This window comes from Seriola aureovittata, chromosome 13 (assembly GCF_021018895.1).
Source record: "Seriola aureovittata isolate HTS-2021-v1 ecotype China chromosome 13, ASM2101889v1, whole genome shotgun sequence".
In the NCBI taxonomy this organism is placed as follows: domain Eukaryota; kingdom Metazoa; phylum Chordata; class Actinopteri; order Carangiformes; family Carangidae; genus Seriola; species Seriola aureovittata.
This window is the reverse complement of record NC_079376.1, coordinates 16,056,738-16,077,568: the sequence shown is the minus strand read 5'-3', so window position 1 is coordinate 16,077,568 and position 20,831 is coordinate 16,056,738. Positions and strand designations below refer to the sequence as shown.

At 40.6% G+C, this 20,831-nt stretch overlaps 3 protein-coding genes across 7 annotated transcripts in view; 1 reads left to right on the top strand and 2 right to left on the bottom strand.

The window, feature by feature from the left end:
• Positions 1-6,318: 6,318 nt before the first annotated feature.
• On the top strand, positions 6,319-16,356 carry chrm5a (cholinergic receptor, muscarinic 5a). Of its 2 annotated transcripts, none has more exons than XM_056392640.1 (2): positions 6,319-7,033; positions 13,996-16,356. In XM_056392640.1, exon 2 carries the CDS (start codon positions 14,060-14,062, stop codon positions 15,638-15,640), a length of 1,581 nt encoding a protein of 526 aa, XP_056248615.1. In that variant the 5' UTR covers positions 6,319-7,033; positions 13,996-14,059; the 3' UTR covers positions 15,641-16,356. The 2 variants fall into 2 exon arrangements, with proteins under 2 accessions (XP_056248615.1, XP_056248614.1); XM_056392639.1 differs by having other exon boundaries at positions 13,993-16,356.
• A 134-nt stretch (positions 16,357-16,490) lies between these two features.
• Positions 16,491-18,901, bottom strand: zgc:194887 (uncharacterized protein LOC571819 homolog). Its single transcript, XM_056392641.1, has 3 exons — positions 18,745-18,901; positions 18,450-18,611; positions 16,491-17,876 (listed from the first exon to the last, which is right to left on the bottom strand). The coding sequence occupies exons 2-3, from the start codon at positions 18,592-18,594 to the stop codon at positions 17,182-17,184; spliced, it is 840 nt and encodes a 279-aa protein (XP_056248616.1). The 5' UTR covers positions 18,595-18,611; positions 18,745-18,901; the 3' UTR covers positions 16,491-17,181.
• Positions 18,902-19,285: 384 nt separating this feature from the next.
• The window catches only part of LOC130180425 (KATNB1-like protein 1), a 28,395-nt gene continuing 26,849 nt past the window's right edge, over positions 19,286-20,831 (bottom strand). For 3 of the 4 annotated variants that reach the window (XM_056393947.1, XM_056393948.1, XM_056393946.1), the window contains 6 exons: positions 20,632-20,747; positions 20,492-20,542; positions 20,320-20,409; positions 20,083-20,187; positions 19,786-19,888; positions 19,286-19,678 (listed from right to left, as the gene is read on the bottom strand). In XM_056393947.1, the coding sequence (XP_056249922.1) occupies positions 19,646-19,678; positions 19,786-19,888; positions 20,083-20,187; positions 20,320-20,409; positions 20,492-20,542; positions 20,632-20,747 (498 nt within the window). In that variant the 3' untranslated portion in view covers positions 19,286-19,645. The remainder of the gene's footprint in view (positions 19,679-19,785; positions 19,889-20,082; positions 20,188-20,319; positions 20,410-20,491; positions 20,543-20,631; positions 20,748-20,831) is intronic. The other variant, XM_056393950.1, reaches the window with a different exon arrangement.

The following is a 20,831-nucleotide window of genomic DNA, read 5'->3' as shown; positions in this document are numbered from 1 at the left end:
CATACAGTAAAAACATCCTATTTCTATAGTTTATGACACATCCTTCCCAGTTATCTTTTGACTTTAAACTTTAAAGTGACTTTCACTTGCACATTCTCCTTCAGGTGTCAGTGAGACATCTGTTTGTCATGCACTTCCTGCCTGCCCTTCATCTGAGTCACCATTGCGAATGCAGCCAGCGCAGCCCGTCAGCACTGGTGAACAGGTAAGAGACGGCCCACTGAGCATTGCTCTTTTATGTCAGAGCTGTGGTGTTGAAACAAGAATAATCACAGGTTAATGTAGCAACACCACTCATCTGTGAGGGCGAGTGATCTCCCTTCCTGTTTCACTCTGACTCAAACATAACACCAGGTTACACAAAGCCATCACAGGTTTTTACTCACTTGCTCATGTAATGACGTGAGCAGTGAGCAGATTTTTTCTGTGAACGACTATATAGAAACATGCCAGACGAAAGCAGAAGACGTGATTCCATATCCATATCCACCATAGTGTGTTTCACTGAAATATACTTTCTTTAGGATTTTGCATGAGAAATCAACCCTCCTATTAGATTTAACATCGAATGTAAATGAAGCACAAGGATCAATTTCACCGCAGTTCGGAAGGATGAATGGCGTGCCTTCTTTTTTTGGAGGATTTTTCCATCTCTCACCTCAGAGAGAGGCAGATGGAGGCATTCAGCGGGTGGTCCTGAATTATAGTAATTAAAAAGACACAGACAGTCCTGCAAAGACAGCCCAACGTGAGAGCAGGGCTGGGCCCAGACAGCCAAGCAGAATCAGAGAGACAGAGATCAGATATTGAACACCCTTTATCAATTATTTTCACTCTCTTCTCTCTGCTACTTTTTCTCTCTGGGGTCAGCCAGGGGCTAGCCGTCTTTAAAAAGGTGTTAAATTTTTTTTTTCCTCTTCACAGTGGAAATTTGGCCAAGGCTGATAAGACTCTGCAGCATTGACCTAGCTCATTTGAAGCCTTGACACCCTTTTTTCTTTTTTCTTTTTTTTTTTTTTGGCGACCGATAATTCAGACGGCTGGTGACTGGACGACCTGATAGGGAGGGAGTCTGGACATCTTGTACACAGTGTCCACAACAGGATCTGCCTCAGTATGCACATGAGCGCATACGCATATCACACACCTGCATAAACAAGGACAGTGTTGACTCACTGGCACGAAATGGGAGAAAACCTCTAATCCAGCTGTGCTTACTTGTTTTCTTTTTGCAAATACGACTCCGTGAAGATGTGTGTTCACCTGTGCTGTAAAGAAGTTAATTTTCATTTTTCCCTCTGTTCTCTTCTCTCTTTTTTACTTGCTCTTTGATTGCATTCCTGAGATATAGATCAACATGTATCTAATGCTTTACATTACAGCCAAAACATTACAGTCTAATTATTTTACCTATATGAGCTACCAGTGAAATACTTATTAGGTACCAATCCGCAGTAACAAAGCCGTCCAAAATACCAACACTTGATAGATTTCAGGGTGAGCATTAATGGTACTGCTTGCATTCTGATGATGCTAGCTATGTTGTTGCTAGTGAGAGCCATTACTTACCTTACTGAAAGTTTGGAGCATTGTCATGAATTTCCTGTGCATTTGGAGTGAGTAACATAACTCATTATTAACCCTAATTTGTTAGCCAGGCTTATTCAGCTTTATCCAGAGGCTCCCAACTTCAGATCAGAGCCACAGATCTTCTAGCGTACAGAAATGCTGCACTTTTGTTGCATTCTATGGTTTACTCTTTGGCATCAAAATAACAGAAATATGTTATGTGACATTTAACAGCCCACATACTAAATGTTCACTTTGTATTTACCTTGAAAAAGGGGTAAGCAAGTGACTGTTTCATTATACAGCCTGTATATGCTGTAAGATTATTGTGAAAAAGAGACAAAATCTTTTTTCACTAACCAGCTCTCTCTGCTACACAGGGCAAATTTAAGTGTGGCTCCTTTTTCTGTGCGCACCAATGCAGAGGTTAAATTGATAGTTTGGGTTATTTGATATGGGGTTGTATGAAGTACTTATCTATAGACGATGTATTACCTGCGGTAGATTCAGATCAGATCATTGACAGTTTGGAGAAGCAGCCAGGAGCGCCGGCACAGAAGTTGAGTGATGTGCTGCTGTGAACTGGGCCATTCGCAAAAATGCCACCCCCCACAAAAAAAGGTAATATCAGTTTAAGTGCATCTTTTATCTTGAATATTTTCACCGCTTCATCAAACAGCCCCTTTCCTTTAGAACTACAGTTTGAGCAGATCAGCTGTTTGAGTTGGACAGAGCTAAGAGTAGGTGTGCTTGTGTGTAGGAATACTGTAGTTCAGCGGTTGAAAAAACGTAGCTCTGAAAGGACTGTTTGACGGCAAGTTAAAGATTCCTTAACTCACAAAGAGCTGTCTCCAGCGGTGGAAAGCAATGCAAATGTTAACCTCTATCACATCTTTTCTTGTACTGAAGTTAGCATGCTAAGCAGCTAGCTATCTACTGTATCTCGCCGCTCTCTCATAGAGGCTCACTGTAGCCTCCAATCTGCCCTGAAGACATAGTGCTGCCCAGAGGGCATTTTATAACCTCTTGTCTTGTAAATGCAACAATGACCTTGTGAAGCGACATCACCACCTGCTCCCAGCAAGCAACCACATTCAGCATTAGAGAAAACTTACATATAGCTCCTTTAATTAAGCAATTGTCTAGTAGTGAAATTGTTTGTATTTGGTTCCTTTATTATGATGATCTGATGATATGACAGGACCTGTGGAGGTTATTACAGTATGTAATAAATAATGACACTGTAATTATCAGGATGTAATCTAAAGCCTTACCAGTATGGTTCACAGTGGTGCTGCTTTTTTTCCTTTGGTAACACACACTCACACAAAGGAACATGAACACTCACACGTGCAGAGGTTAGCCTGGGTCTCGTCCAGACAAGGTTATTGTTGTTGACGCAGGAGTGTCTGAGGAGTCGGTGTTGGATGTCCGTGAAGGAGTGCAAACCACAGGTCCACAATAACAGCCCAATCAGAGCTGCCTTCCACCTAATCTCCTCTGTGGAGGCAACATTAAAGTTGCATTGTAGAGAGGGAGAGCTCATGTGCCACCCAGCCACAGCTGACTGCTACCTGGAGGAGGTGCACAGAGCTGCTGGTTCACTCATTGTTACTGCTTCTATTCTAATTTCAGTAAACACTTAATATTCTTATCCATGAGCCTAAACATAGTAGTACAAAGTACAAAGTAGTTTTGATCAAATAGTGGATAACTTTCTTAAAAATTGCACACTCATCAAAAGGTGCTATTTGTGCAGCAAATTGCTTGAAACAGGAAAACCCTGTGTGTCTGATCGTCTAAGAGCTGCAAACAAACTAGTCTTTTCTAAAAGCGAGCTCCACAGCAGGGGGACTTGTAAATCTGCTGAAACAGTGCAAGGTATTGGCAAATCATTATGTCAAAAAGGAGTTGTTACTCGGGGCCAGTGGGAGACAGAGGAGGAAAAAAACAAAACAAAAACGAATAGGCAGGCATGATGGCAGATAAACATTTGTTGCAAATCAAAGCCTTGAAGAGAGAAGGACAGCAGAGGAGTCGATTCTGCGTGGAGAGACAGTATGCCAGGGATCAACTAGATTAAAGGGAGCTCCAAAGTGAGCCATTGATCGTGTCAGCGAGGTAATTCTGAAGGGTCTGTATCGTTTATAGTGATGGGAGTTAATCTTTAATTTGGCTAATACAAAAAATAAAAAAATCCACAACAAAGTGAGTGTAGAGACCAGTATTCAACTAAATAAATCTCATTTAAGTTTTAGTTCAGCAACAGTTCTTAACTGCAAGCACAGAATACTTCCAGAATTAGCATGGAGCATGGAAAAAAAAAAAAGAAAGAAAAAATATTAGAATTGCACTATGTACAGGCTGATCTTTTTTTTTTTTTTTTTTGCCAGCATATGGATGCACAATTGGGTCAGGAGATGAGCAAGCCCTGTGGACTGTGGACAGATGCAATCCATCTCTGGCTGTGTTGATGTCCTCCTTCATCTTGTCTCTCTCGCAGGCACTCAGCGATCAGACAGTGACCTGTGGAAAAACAGACATGCCTTTAGGATGCAGATGAGCAGAGAGGAGGATGCCTAAAAGACAGTGGACTCCAGTGCTCTCCTGACATCTGCTATCATCAGCCATCATTAGTAGCCTTGTGAGTACCGTTCTCCAGAGGATGAGGCGGAGAAGATCAAAATGAAAAAGATATCTAGAGAAAAAAAAAAAAAAAGGTCACAGAAAACCATTATTTTGCGGCTTTGCTGTTAAAGGTCATATGTGTCATTTCAGTTATTGATCTATTATCAATTTTCAATTGCACATTTAATTAGAAAGTTAATTATGCATCAGCTTGTCATTATTTCTAATGGACTTTTATGATTTCATCAATAAGACACATATGAATGAGCCTGAAAGGCGACATGCTTGCCGGTGTGCGCATCAGTGCTTTTGTGTGCGAGTGTGTGTGCGTTAATGTGTGGATGTATCACATAAAAAAATACGACTTCCCTATAAACTTTGTGCAGGTCAGCGATTCAACGGTAATGATGAGCCAGGTGTCTGTCCTTTGGCCAGCTGCCTGGAAATGGCATTAGATCAGACTGTCAGTGTGAAGGGTGGACTGTGGGGATATATATATATATATATATATATATATATATATACACACACACACACACACACACACACACACACACACACACATATATATATATATATATATATATATATATATATGCAGTGCTCTGTGGAACAGACGTGGCGAGATTTTCATGAAACGCATCAATCATATCATCGGCATATAGCTCTGACCTAGTAGCAAAATCATTTGAGTGTGAGAGCTGCATTATGACAAATGTCAATATGAAGCAAAGGAGGGAGTATTGTCCATCTATTATCCACTAACCAGCTTCTTCTGTGTATGTGTGCCAGTAATTTTATTATCAATGCATGGCTACCAACTCCAGATTAGTAGTATCTATTTTAATTTTTTATTTAAATTTTATTTTATTCATTTTTATTTTGTCAGTATTTTTTCTTTTTTGTCTTTTATTATGAAACAGTTTGTGACATCTGATCTAGAAACTTGCTATAAAAATACAAAAAATTTGACTTTTTTATTCACTCGATTCCAGGTAGTTCACAAGCAAGTTAGTGTTTAATAAATCAAGCATTTCCCAGATGTTTTTTGTCCTACGACCCTTTAAAGTAAAATAGGATTCTCATGCAGTGGTTGAAATACGAGCTATCATCAGATTCATCCTGCAGTTCCTTGGGGGCATCCCGACGCTCAGGCTGGAAATCACTTTAATATACTATACAATAAAGCAAATATACTCACTGTACATCCAGAGCTTATAGAAACTGAGGGTAATTTGATAATTCTCTGAGATGAATAAACACCAGATAAACAGCCAGTTTTTTCCTGTGACCTTGTGAATATGAGACATCGCCATAAATTACATGGCGGGAAAATACCTTCAGTATATTCTACAATACAAAGTACTATGTTGGCAGCAGCTGGATTTATTAGTGTATCTCTCTGGTGATTTGATGGGAGCTCATGGCACAGATCAGCCCCCATCATCCAGATTAAAACATATAAGGACTTTACACCCATTCAGGACAGTTGCCTAATGCCAGCAAATAATTCCCCAATCAGCACAATGACACGCACGCTGTACACACACACACACACACACACACACACACACACACACACACACACACACACACACACAAAGGTCCTAGTGAGAAACATCTGTCACTTCAGTTGTCTGCTTATCTGGCCCAGCCATGTCAGTGCTCTCCCATGTGAGCACAAAGGCAGCAGTGGTGTTCTATGCTGTGCAGATCATAGATTGCTGATAGCCACACTGCTTTAATGTTTCCTCAGTGTTGTTCAAACACTGACAGAGCCGGGACTGGTGATAACGAGGGTCACCGTCTCTTCTCGCTCTTCTGTAAAAGACACACAAAAGACATGCCAATGGAGGTAATTAATGGTTTGTGTGACACCAACATGCAGCCCAGCACAAAGACAGGGTTTGGCTTGACTTGTCTGACTAAACACCACCCTCTCCACCACCTCCGCACACACTCACTCCCACACTCTCCCTCCCACCCCGACACCTTCAAAAATGAAACCCCTTGGAGCCAACTCGGACACCCCCCCCCCCCTTCCTCCCTCTCCCTCTCTCTCTCTCTCTTTCTCTTACACTCTGTGGTCTGAGCTGCATGCTCACTGTCCCGAAACATGATGAACCATTCAGCCCTATGGGAATTTCTCCTCCCAGCTAGCTAACGTCAGCTACATCTGTGTCTGTCAGCCAGAGTAGATGCAACGGAAGCAGAGGCAGCAGCGGCAGCAGTGTGGCAGTGGCAGTGACTTGGCTCAGGCGTCAGGCAGCCTCTCTGTGACATTCTGCTTCAACTTAACTCAGAGGCGGCACAGTTAGCTCAGCTCAGTCTGGGAGGAAAAGTTTTTTTCTTTGGTTCCTGAGCAGATTCTACTCATTTATGAATGACTGAGGAGGGATGCTCTGCAACTTGAGGATACTTTTCTCATCTGGAAACACGGTGGCTGTTACGGATGGCTGATGGGGAGTTGATGCTGGATTCTGCGCCTCTTGAGCAGGGATGACCGACGCCTCCTGGTCTCCACCCTCCTCCTGCTCTTCATCCTCTTTCTCCTCTGCCTGTGCTCACACACACACACACAACACACACACACACACACACACACACACACACACACACACACCCCGAACCCCTCTGGCATGCGAGGGTCAAGTCAGCAGGATTTCTCAACCACCTCAATCCTCTCTCCAACTGTGTTGTGATCCTGTTCCTCAGTGCCACACTTGACCCGAAGGCTTTCCAGGCAAAACAAAAGGATTAACCATGAACTTTGCTCTCACCAGGGGACACCATCTGCCCTTAAACAGCAGACCCTGAGATGTGATGAAACTCAACTGTGAGTATATGTCTTTTTGTTTTCTTTACATCAATGACTTTGACTCACAGTCTGCAGAGAATCACGACTGATGACTTTTATTAATGCACGAAGGTATGACCTGGATTTAAGGGGAAATAGCATCATGTGTGCACAAGTGCATGTCTGAGAGGTCTGAGCATGTATTTTTAATGTAGCCTTTTACTTTAATGAAAGCAACTGAGGATGCGCTCCTGGAAAGGTGTGTGTGCATCTGTTCTTCTGGAAGACTTGGTGTATAGAAATGTGCTATAATTAGATTGAATGTATTTATTTAGTCATATATCAGGCACATTTTAAAGCTTACTATTTACTGATGAATAACTTGAAAAAATGTGTGTTAAAATAAATACCATCCAGTTTCTTCCACACCACGTCTCTTCTCCTTCTATCTCCTTTTAGACTTCTAGACTATCCTTGAAATTTCAGCTGCATGGGTCTAAAATTTGGAATTCATAATTTTATTCCTCCCCCCCCCCAAAAAAACAATCAATATTTTTCTTCAAAGGCTAAAGCACAAGTCTTTCCCACAAGTTTTTTTTTGATTAAGTGGAAATGACAAAACAGGGGAGGATTAAGCAGTGAAGCGTGATTTTAACGAGTCCACCCAGTCCCTGCAGATCTTGTGAGGTGTTACAATAAATGTAGAAAGATGCTGGTAGTCTTGAAGAAATCCTTGAAACAGCTGCTAAAAAACAGTTATGGTTTGGTAGGTTTGCACAAATTGTGACTGGATTGTAGATCACTTTACCTCTCTTCCGCAGCAGTTGTTCTTTAAATAAACTGCATTTTTTGGGGTGGGGGGGGAATTGTCCAGCTGGCATCAGAACTGGTCTCATTTTGCTCTAATATTAAATATAACAGCAAGCTTAATTCTAAGCATATTGACACACTGATATGATAACTTGAGAGGGAGACACACAGATATGTTTTATTGACAATTTGTTTTTGAGTGGTTTTGCATGTCCCCTCAACTTAGAATATGCTTCCACCATTCATTGAAAATTAATATTTAAACAGCATGGAGGTTAGTTAAACAACCGTTTTTGTTTCTTTGCAGATAAATGTAACATCAGCCTAAAGAAAACCGGCGTGTTACGAATTGGGAACAAATGACAGACAATCTAGACGCACAAGCAGCAACAGACAAAGACTCATATTTAGAGAGCTCTTCACACAAATGAGTTTATAGCCAGATCATTATCCAAATGATGGGGCATTAATGAAATGTGGTAGTTGCTCATAAAATAGAACTCCTAGAGGCTTCAAGTGTTATCATTTAATTCCCTTCAGCAGCTGCCAAAACCACTGTGGTGTCCATAAGCAGATAATAATATTCATCTAATGATCATATTCATCATTTCTCATCACAGCGGAGAGATTGAAGGTTGATTTAAAATCACAGGGGAGAGAAATGTTAGGCTCTGAATAAAAAAGAAAGTGTGTTTACGTTAAAAAACAGACATCCTCAGAGATGCTCTCATCTTTTCCCACATCTGACTTTATATATATCTATATATATAGATATATATATGAAGTCAGATGTCAGATTCAGCCTGTAATGGCTGTATTCTATCTTTGGCGACCAACACTAACACACTGATAAATATTTCAGGTTGCATGTTTTGGAGCAGCTCTTAATGTGAACATTTATAATCCTTATCCGATGCCTGATACACAGAATGATTCGAGCATTTCTTAGGTCCTCTTCCAGATCACCACGTATACAGGAGTCTTAACCATGGTTCAGTGGATTGACTACAGCATGCACGAACCATTGTGCCAAAGAGCTCTGGGCTGATTTGCACATCATACATACTCACCACGCAGACACACATGGTGTCCTTCACCTTCTTTGCTTTGACTCACCTCTATTTTGCTTCGTGCTTCCTTTTCTTATTCTTCTGTTGGTCTCTCTCATCTTCTTTCCCTTTCTTTCACAAATGCCACACACACACACACACACACACACACACACCACACACACACACACACACACACACACACACACACACACACACACACACACACACACACACACACACACACACACACACACTTTTCGCTTTCTTGTTTTTGCTGTGCAGAGCAGTTGTGCTGCAGCCACAGGAGAGTGTAGAAAAAGGTTACATATGACTGGGAGGCCTGGTGGGGGCCAGTGTATGGCGCTACAGCACAGGAGCAGTGATGGCCAGGTGCCAGTAGGACCCGCAGGAAGCCGCTGTTCAACATGTCCGCCTCTGCAATCAGTATGGAGGCTCAGGACGGATTTGTGTTACCTAGTATGTCCTCACTCACATACTGGGCATTGTTAATCACTGGATCAATGACCATTACTTATGCACAATGTGCTCACACAATATTTCAGTGAGCAGTCTGATACTCTAAGGATGCATATGTAATAAGGAAGACTTGGTTTTCTTGGCATCGGTATAAGAGCAAGATTTCTGTGCACCACTATCTGGCACTGATTCACTGTAATGACCTCTGGGTATTATATTTTTATTCACATACACTATGTAAAATACAGGCCCTATGCTACCAGAAATTCTGCAGTAGTGTCTTTGTTTTTCAAATCCTCTGTTTTTTTCCTCTGACCAGACAGCGTCACAAAGCTCTTCCACACTGTGCGTCATATCTGACACCAAACTGCATCCATAAAAAGGCCAAAAACAGTCCAGAACAGACCATATTCACTATTTATAGTGATGCAGTCCATGTTTACCCCACTCTCTGAGCTGAGTGTACCATTAAAATGCTTCCTGCTTCGATTTAGAAGCTATTAGCAAGCTTGACTTGTTCTACCTCTTGAGGTCAAGAGGCAGAACAAGTCTGTTGTTTGTGTGTGTGTGTGTGTGTGTGTGTGTGTGTATGTGTGCGTGCTTGAGTTTGTGGGTATAAGCAATACAACAGTCATCAATGACTCAGGAATATCCTTGTTTCTCAAACACTGTCCCAGTCATAATTAATTAATTCTTTTTGTGGCATCATACATAATCACTGATGGTTCAGCCCCATCCACTTTTGTTATGAAAAATTAAACAATAAAACCTCTTTTACACTAGCAGATATACTGAATTCCTACCCAGAGTAAATGTGGCCAGAGAGTAAAATTAGACAAAACATCATAAACTAGGAATTACACTGTAAACAAGGCTAAAAGTCTACAGCCACAATAATATTGGTAACTGGAAAAATGTTTGATGCTGTGAAAAAATCTAAGTTTAGTCTGTTTTAATATGCTGACACTTGTTAATTGGGAATAAACACACTGACAAATGGCTAACACCTGAAATGTTTCTGTGTTAATTCCCTGCTACTAAGAGGTAAACAACCAAAGAGCCGATGGGCATGTAAGCAGTTTTGTAAAGACAGCAGTGCTTTGGGCTAAATACTTAAGTCACCATGCTAACATGCTCACAATGACAGGGCTAATATGCTGATCTTTACCGTGTTCACCTTCTTAGTTTAGCATGTTGCATGCAATGTTATTTCTTGCAGGTATTTGTTGATGATAATCACATTAATTAACTATGTAAAATCTTAACCTGATTATGGAACGAGATTATAACCAAAATTAGTACAATTTATTCTGAAGGTGACATGAAAATATGCACCAAATCATGACAGTCCCTCCAGTAGTTGTTGACAGTCAAGACCAAAGTTGGCAATGCTGTTACTGAGGCTAAAATTGTTATTGAGGCTTTGAGTTAGTAAGAACGTTCCTTCTCTCTGTGTGGAAAAATGAAAACCTTAGCTTTGGAAACCAAAGTGCTATTTTGCCTCATTGTGATAAATGATACATGCTAAAATAAACACTCAATAAGAAAAAAAAAAAACAATGGCTAAGTTTGTGCAAACCAGGAAATAGCAGGGAATTCTGTGGACAGATTCATGGCACCCCTAATGGTAAACAGTGTAATCATGTGGGGATTTGAGTGATGTGATGCGAAACGCCATTATATAACAAGATGAGGGACAATCCAAGTCCTGCAGGAGGTCCCCCGCAGTGACTGGAATTTTATTTGTGTGGGCCTCGGGCGGCCACTGGCACTCCTGCTAATCTGGCACCATCAAAAGAATGCCAGTGAGTGAGCAAGTCATTGCTCAAGTCCAAGTTAGTTATTATGTCCAAAACGTTGTATTGTGGGTATGAATTGACTCTCCAACTGAGAAAGCATTTAAGAGATTTCCCTTTACTTGAGCTCAGAGTACAATAACCTTCCGTAGGTTGGGCATTTTGGGTTAATAAAACTATTGAAAACTTGCACTGTGGGATTTGGGAAAATGAAATAACTTTAAGCCAGTATTACATTTAGTAACCTTAAGTTCTTGGTTTGATATCTCAGCCTCAAAGAGAGGATTAAGCTAAGTTTCTTGCATTCAGTTTTCTGAAGCTACAATGTCCTGATATGTACCACAATTTTCCTATTGCAGTATTTTTGTCAGAGCCCACCTACACTCCTGGTCTATGGATACTAGGAGCGGTCAGGGTTGGTCAGCCAGGATCTGAATTACATTACCTTTGAGAGCTAATTGGCCCCTATAAATGTGCTAATATATTAATTGACTGCTTTCCTTGGTTCTTCATGAACATGTTTCAAGGGATTAGACTTGTTCGATTGTTACTATGCACATGGAGGATTTTCTCTGTGGAGGTGATCTGTGCCTAAGTTCATTGATGCTCCACACTGAGAGCCTCATGGAGTCTGTGCCTCCCTGATGACGGATTTATACTCTGTGGGTGTACTGGTCATTATCAATAGGAAGCAACGATGGTGGACAATCTAACCATATAATTTTAGAGCTTGGAAGGTCATACACAGGACACAGATGCTGGGCTGCAACACGGTGCTGAAATTCCCTCATTTTAAGCAGAGCAATTGCCATGGCTGAAAATACCGATGCCCAGTTGGCTGAGGTATTTCCTCAGAGAGGAGTGTCCTCTCTGCAAAGCTGGAATGAGGGAGGGAACAATTATTAGCTCAACAGACACTGTGGACAAGTACGACTCACCATAGCCTCACAATCAAATACTGTTCAGTCTGAATGGGTAGAAATCTGTGTTTTCCCCACAGGGTTTAATCATTGGCATATGCAAATGTTCTCAAACTGAGTTGATTTAATGCTGCTTCAATACATTTAATAAGAACCTTCAAGGCAAGAGCAAGATCACATGGCACAGTCATGCATTTGTAGGTGAAAGTCATCAAGCCATAGAAATTTCCCGTGGGCTTTTTTCAAAAACACAGGTCCAGGTTGGCAGGGATAGCCCCTCATCCACTATTAATTGTAGTGTCCAGCACCCAGGGATGAAATGTGCACACACACCACTTGTTCCAAGCTGACAGTGGAAGGACCATGTAGGTTATGAGCTTTCATATGTGGAGGGCGTTTACTGCCCTCTACTGGTAAAGGGGGGGTGATATGGGACTACACTACTCCGTCAGTAGTGTCTGATAGTTGTACCTCTGCACTCAATGTGGTTATGACTTAGTTATTCATAACAACAGTGCTTAAACACTGTGGTCATTTTTCCATCATGCAGGTCATTCGACAGTGCTGGGCCAGTTCAGGTAACAAAAAGTTATCTGAAAGAGAGGCCCCTCTGTTTCTGTGAATGATCTCATAGACTAAAGTGCCGCAGAGAAGGTAGAGTATTGCAGGAAACAAACTCTCCACAGAGCAAATGTTTTCCTTATTTGACTATTTTAGTGCAAACCTCTTAGAAATGAGGTACAAACTGCTGAAATAGCAATTTGATGCATGGCTGACAGTGAGTTTGAAAGGTAGGCAGAGGTTTGGATGTTTCAGCAAACTCAAAGCTAGGCACAGATTTCATTTGTCATGTTATACACTTTTTGCAAATTTTATGACATATAGTATTAACCCCCTCATCAGGGATGGTTTTCACTAATACACTTTTGGATACAATTTTCGAAATCATGTTACCACATTTGAATGATAAAGAACAAAGAAACAAAGAAAAAGTAATTTCTCATTAATAATATTTATTTCATTTGATTTGCCTGTGTTTTTCTTACATTACAATATATCTATGATCGGGAGATAGAATCACTCACATAAGCTACCTTGTATGCTCAGCTATGGAGGATGATTGTATTTCAATAACTGGTTTAAGAATATTCAATATAACCTGAAAACCACACAATTCTTTTTTTATCCTACAGTCCAAAAACTTGCAGATAGACTGGAAATTGCCTGTAGCTGTTGATGTGGCAGCAAATGTGCTTGTTTCTCTGTTTTAAGTCCCTCAAAGCCTAAGAACCTTTTCAGTGTTGTTGCAACATTTTTCTGGGAACCGCCACCCTGTGAGACTTTCTGCAAACATCAATCAAAGCAGATACATACAAAAAAAATGCTTCTTTTACACACTTAGGACATTTGTGATTGGTGGATTGATTTAGTCCAGGATAAATGCTATCTGATACAGTTTATTTGGGGCTATGAAAACTCTCAAGGTATCAGCAGACAATTCAAGCAGACTCTAAGAACCAAAATCATTCATAACATCTTAATGAATTGAGTTTATGCACTATTAATATTATGTCATAGATTTACAGCAAGGAGCAAAATTATGTATTGACATGGATTTTTGAAATATGCCAGATGGTTGCAGAGATTGCCTAAACTGCTCCATATGGGTATACTCACATGAGCTCGATCTTATTCTGTGAAGTGTGTGAAGATTTTTCTTTTAATTTGATACAATTGACAAACAACAGAAAAAGACTAACTAAACTAACTAAATAACTCACTAAAAGTGAAGAGAATGTTATTATCTATAAGAGACGTTTGGCATGCAGAGGTTTTACATTTACATTACAAGTACTTAAGTTATGCCATCTAATGGTCATAAATTGAACTTCTTTTTTTTTTTGCAGAACTAAAGTATGACCTTTTCTTTCATTTCTTCCCAGAAGATCTTCATGAAGATGACAAATCAAAACACACTTGTCATGGTTGGATGCCAATAACCACAAGACCATGGAAGGGGATAACATGCTGAACACCACTGTAAATACCAGTACAATGGATATCCACCTAGTGACGCACAGTCTCTGGGAGGTGATCACCATTGCAACTGTGTCAGCTATAGTCAGCCTCATCACAATTGTGGGGAATGTTCTGGTAATGCTCTCCTTTAAAGTCAACAGCCAACTAAAGACAGTGAACAATTACTACCTGCTGAGTCTGGCAGCTGCGGACCTCATCATAGGTGTTTTCTCCATGAATCTGTATACCTCTTATATACTGATGGGCTACTGGGCCCTAGGAAACCTCGCCTGTGACCTGTGGTTAGCAGTAGACTATGTAGCTAGTAATGCATCAGTCATGAATCTGTTGGTGATCAGTTTTGACAGATATTTTTCCATCACCAGGCCTCTGACCTACAGGGCCAAGCGGACTCCCAAACGAGCTGGGATTATGATAGGTTTAGCCTGGCTGGTGTCACTTATTCTGTGGGCTCCACCAATACTCTGCTGGCAGTACTTTGTAGGAAAACGAACTGTCCCTGAGAGGCAATGCCAGATCCAGTTTTTCTCTGAGCCAGTAATAACCTTTGGGACAGCGATTGCAGCCTTTTATATCCCCGTGTCAGTCATGACAATCCTCTACTGTCGAATCTACAAGGAGACAGAGAAAAGGACCAAGGATCTGGCTGAGCTCCAGGGGATTAACTATGCCACAGACTCTGGGGTCACTCAGCCTCAGAAGACCATTATCAGATCCTGTTTTAGCTGTAAACTAAGATCGGCTTCGCATGACAGGAATCAAGCCTCCTGGTCGTCTTCCAGCAGGAGCAATGCTGCCAAATCAGCAGCCACCACCAATGACGAGTGGTCCAAAGCCGGTCAACTGACCACCTTCAATAGTTATGCCTCCTCAGAAGATGAGGAGAGGCCTGTGTCCCCAGGAGGCTTCCAGCCTTCATTCAGGAACCAGGCTTGTGAAGCCGGCAAGAGCGGAGTAGGCAGTGAGAGCGAGCAGCTCAGCAGCTATGACGAGGACAGCTTCTTCCAGACACCACCAAAAAGCAACTCTCAGAGGAGCAGCAAGTGTGTGTCCTACAAGTTCAAACCTATGGCCAAAGACACCCATGTGGAGCACCAGAGCAAAAATGGAGACACCAAAATGGCATCACCAACGTTTTCCTCAGCCGAGTCCATGAGCGTTCCATCCACCTCCTCGACATCTAAACCCATAGACGCCACGCTGAAGAACCAGATCACCAAGAGAAAGAGGATGGTGTTGATCAAGGAGAGGAAGGCAGCTCAGACTCTCAGTGCTATCTTGCTGGCCTTCATCTTAACATGGACACCTTATAACATCATGGTACTGATTTCCACCTTCTGCTCAGACTGCATCCCCCTCTCCCTCTGGCACCTGGGCTACTGGCTGTGCTACGTCAACAGCACTGTCAATCCCATGTGCTATGCCCTGTGTAACAAGACTTTTCAGAAGACCTTCCGCATGCTCTTACTCTGCCAGTGGAAGAAGAAACGGATTGAGGAGAAACTATACTGGTATGGACAGAATCCTGTGGTCAGCTCCAAACTCACATGAACTATTTTTTTTTTTAAGATGGTTTATGACAATGGTTGCAAATCATGTTTGTACTGATGATCTTGGCTTTATGAACTTGAATTCTAGATACATTTGGTGATATCAAAAGTAAAAATGGTATCTAAAGAAGCTGGTGCAACTTAAAAAGTTGCATATTAATCAGTAGGTCTGCTATAGTGTATGTTACTTACTGCTCAAACTATGGAAATGGAAGAGGATTATAAAACTGTCCCGACATACTGTAATCAGTGACACTGTATATAGGTTCTACAATATTAAAAATATCAGTATTTCCCCCAAAATGAAATGCTATTGACTAACACATAGAATATTTCATATTGTACTGTGAGTATTCAATATGCACTGTTAGATAATTGGAAACCATAATAAAATTGTTCCGGTGTAATATTCGTCACTGTATATTGGTTTTAAAGTGTTAAAATTTGCAGTTTCCCCCTCAAGTTGATGCTTTACACACAAGATCTGTTTAATATTGTAGGTATTGTGTTTGTATTGAGGATGCACATGTTGGAGTTGCTATTTTATTTTCAAGGGCTAATACGTGTGGTCCCGATGTCAGAATCTGCTTGCTCAAGTCAAGATTGTAACTTGATGATAATCAAAGCCTTTTTCACATGTGCCATTGTCATTTGTAAGAAGAGTGAATATAGATTCAGATTCATTGTTTTCACATCACATGTTCTGCTTTTTCTTCCATAAATGAAATTTAAAAAATGAATAATGAACACCAAACTGCACCCTACTGGTCTACCCTATGGCTTGTCAGTCGTTTTACTCAAACTACATGACAAACTTGCTGAACAATATCAGTGTTTACATAGAGACAGTATGGAGGATTTAAGAGCACATGTTTATTATAACCTGTTTATTACTCTTCATCCTCAGGATCTTTTCTTTTTCTTTGAGCACTGAAATACAGTATTTGTTTTCTCTGAATTACTGTAGCTAAATCAATGTCATATCATCATATCTTCATTGTATTTCTGGCAAACTTGTAATGTACTGTGGCAAAAAAAAAAAAATGCAGTTTGTCTGTGAAATATTCCTTTCTGTAATCATTGGATGGAAGATGACATGCAAAAGATATTTTACATGTGTCAAAAGGTAAATGTCATGAAACACCTTTTTGTAACTGTGATAACCCAGTAATCTGCACTTGCAATTTGGGGAATGACAGAGATGCTTTGCTTCATGTATTGACATGGTTGATGTTGGAAACAAAGCTAGAGCTAAAACCGTGATGCATTTTTTTATACTGTGTTTCAAGTTTGTGATGATCTTTTTTTTTGTTTGTTCTTTTCAGTATTTTGTGATCCATGCATTTGTCCATGTCCATGCATTTCTGAATAAAATGTGGTGAATTCAATGTCCAGCATAATAGCTAAAAAGAGAAAATTACTGATGTCACTTGTTTTAGTCTTTGTTAAAAAGACAATTATTATCCTACAAAAAAAAAAAGAAAAAAGTAAAAAAAAGGCTGAACCTCTAACATTTATCACAAATGCTCAAAAAATGTGTCCTTATAGCTCATCCTTCTGGCAGTCTCTGCTTTGAATCAGTTTGACTGTGTCTGTAGGTCTCACCATCATCCATGCATACTTGCACAGTCGCTCCTTGTTGCAGTCCTTCTGCCAATAGATGACGTTCCTGCGATTTAGATTGGCACCAGCACAAGCATCGTACCACCAACCTCCTCCAGGCACCCCCTGAAACTCCAGCTTGGCACAGTTTTGGAAGTAGTTGTCGTTGTCTCTGTCTTTAGTGGTGAATTTCTGGTTGTCATGCAGGTAGTTCTCTGTGTCCAGGGTCAGAGCATCCAAAGCTGTGCCCTGGAACAAGCCCAGCCTCAGCCTGTATGCTGATGCTTCATCCTCCACTAGAACGGGATCATACTCCCCCATCTTGGTGATGGCGTCTGGGTCCACTAGTTTTACTCCTAGTTTATAGCGCCCAGGACCACAGGTGAGCTGATGAAGGTATTCATTCCCGAGCCAGTGATCCCCAGTGACATCCCCAAAGCCATGCTTGTACTCAGCCCAGGTACGATCAAAATCCACGCTGCTGTTAACAGTGATATGCTGAACAACAGTCCATCCTCCTTCTTGCATGGCACAGTAGGCTACGATGGGGGAGTCACCTGGTTGTATCAGGTACACTCCATCTCTGGCCTGGCCTGAAGAGGTCATCAGCATTTCATGACAGTCTCTGGGCAGCACTGTTGGGCAACATAAACATTAACAGTCATAACTGTGAATTAATAAAGGGAAAGAGTGGTCTCTAGCTTCCTATTTAACTCTAGGCAAAAAAGTGAATAATTTCAACCTATGTCTTCAGTGTCAAAAGCTACACTGTGGTAAACAGCAATGCACATGCAAGAACTAGACATTACAGTGACTTTAACAGCATACCATCACTGTTTCTCAATATTTTCCATGTAAACATGGTAAAACCTTGATCAATTGCCAGAGTATTACAACTGTCTGACAAACTATCTAACTAAGATACACAAATCACCTCATAATGAGTCACTGTGCAGTTTGGGTCTACAGGCTGGAATTTGACCCACACCCACAGAAGAATCCGCACAGATAATCTGAGATAAAGTTAATTCAGCATTTCAAAGCAATCACAGGGCTGTTTCATACCAAATACACACCGTACTACTACTACCACTAAGTTAGAAGTGCCTTTCATTCCCCAATAACTTCAAACAAACGCACATCATTGAGACAGACCGACACAGAGACAAGTCAAACTGAAAGTGAAAGTCGACACAAGCAAATAATACCTCTCATTCCACGGTTCAGGACCAAGTTATGCTCGTGTGGAGGAAGCAGATTCAGGTTTTCAGCTTGGAGATGCTCCATGTTAACTCCAGCCACACTAAGCAACAGCAGGGCCACTGCTGGCAGCCAGCATCTCAAACACTTCATCCTTCACTTTCCTGTTCCTGTGGGTTTAGTTAATGAAAGCTTCTTATTGAATTCTGTGAACTTAATGAAGAACACACAACAATACTGCACCCAAGAAAGAAAAAAAAAAAGATTGAAGGCATCTGAAATCTTTAAGGTCAGTGTGCTTACCTTCAGTAGAGGCCCTTGTAATGAGGTGACAGAAATATATTGTTCTCTATACCTGAATCTTCTCCAACGCTCCTACTATATTAGTCTCGTCTGACTGAATGAAAAGCACGAGAGTGCAAACAAGACTGTCGACTGCTGAGCACAGATTCAGAGTTCACTGAATTGCTGGCCCTTTCACACAGCCTCTCCTGCCCAATCACGTCTGGACTTCAGCCTCAGGTTCACATCACAATGACAGACACCAACCCTCCACTTATCTGTTTCAAGTCAGATAAACCTGCATGTAAATTGAGAGATATGAGCTATGTAAACCCATATATCTGCTTCACTCAAATCACTTTAAGACTGAGTGAGGCTGAAGTCCAAGTGAAGCTGAACCGTAGGGATTCAACTGAAATTTGGTGCTGGTGATAAACTGCACTAAAACTTCAGGTTAAATACCGTGTCGTGTTAAAGTGTTTTTATTAATTAACAGAAATGTATCAGTTATGTCTCTTCCCACAAAAGAAGTTAAACACACAAAAAGATTATAACCACAAACTTTAAAATTCAAAATACAAACTTTATTTATCATCATTGGGGCAATTAAATGAGATACACACAAACAACATATCAATGAAACAAAATTCTTGTGTTTATTGTTACAGCCATCAAAGCATCCACATTTCTGTGACATAACTTAAACTGTATAATAATATGTCAAATTTGCCACATAGTTAATTTCATATTGCACATTCTCAGTATTTAACTGATCAAAATACACCAATCTCTACAGACAATATACAGTGCAATCTAAAAACAGAGTAGCAGGTCCTATCTACACTTTCCACCAAGGATACTTTTGAAATATTTGAGGGCACTGTTACCAGAGAAAGATCTGTTATCTGGCTCTTCATTGCTGTCAGGTGAGTTGGGACAGAAAGGAATCAATGGCCTAAGGGAAAAAGGGAAAGTAAGACCAACAGGTTTTTTGTACAGTATGAACAGTGTAAGAACATTCAAAGTCAACGATAACAGTGGTAACCCTGTATTCATACGTACAGCACTGACCTTTGCCATGTCTCCTGCAGCTCCTGGAGCAGATTTCAGTGAAGGCTCCTGATGCCATAACTCCAATAACTGCTGATTATAGACCTGGAAATTCCTTCAACAAAGTAAAAAAACAAAAAACAAAACAAAAAAACTTTATCACAACAGTTTGATCTACAATTGTAAAACATTGTATAATATTAAGTGATGCTGTATGGGTTTTTAATGCTTTGATAAGACAATTTAAGTTGGATATATATACACAGCATTTATCTGTATGAAGTATTGCACATCTCAAAAAGAACTTACTTATCTAACAGAGGTTTAGATGATCCACTGTAGCCACTTGCATTTAGTTCCTCCCACCACTTTTTCAAAACTGAATTGATCCAGTTTAAACCAACAACAAGATACCTGTAAGTATAAATGACATCATTTATTTCCGTTTCTGCATTATCCTGTTACTATACATCCTGTAAATCCTTCTATGTGCCTTATGTATTTTATTTTGTGATCGTTCTGGTTCATTCAAGCAGGGATACTCACTCTTCGTATGGACTGGCGAGGACTTTTTTGACTAAAGGAAAGAGGTCAACACAACAGCCAATGGTAATCTCTGTCGAGTCCTTGTCAATGCTGTCAGGAGAATTAGATTTAAATGACATGTACTTCGCTTGTAGGCTGTGTTAGTCAGTCTCTTGCAAAATACAATGCTTACCTTTTGCTTATCAGGGGCAGAAAATCAACAAACGCACCAGTGTCTTGGATTCTGTACAAAGACAGTGATGTAACGACACCTTTGAAATTCTATCACACATATTGCGTGGCACATGTTTGCAACCAACCAACACTAAGTACCTCAGAAAGTATGTCAGTAGCTCTCCAACATTTCTCTGCCACAGTGTTAAAGCTACTTTCAGTCTGAGATTTCTTCCAAAGAGCACATCAGTCATTGTTTTATGATCCCTTGTGAGCTGAAAAATATGGATCGGTTCAGACAGATTAAGCATTTCAGAGAAACACTAATTCATAAAAAGAGCCACAGCAAAAGGAACAGA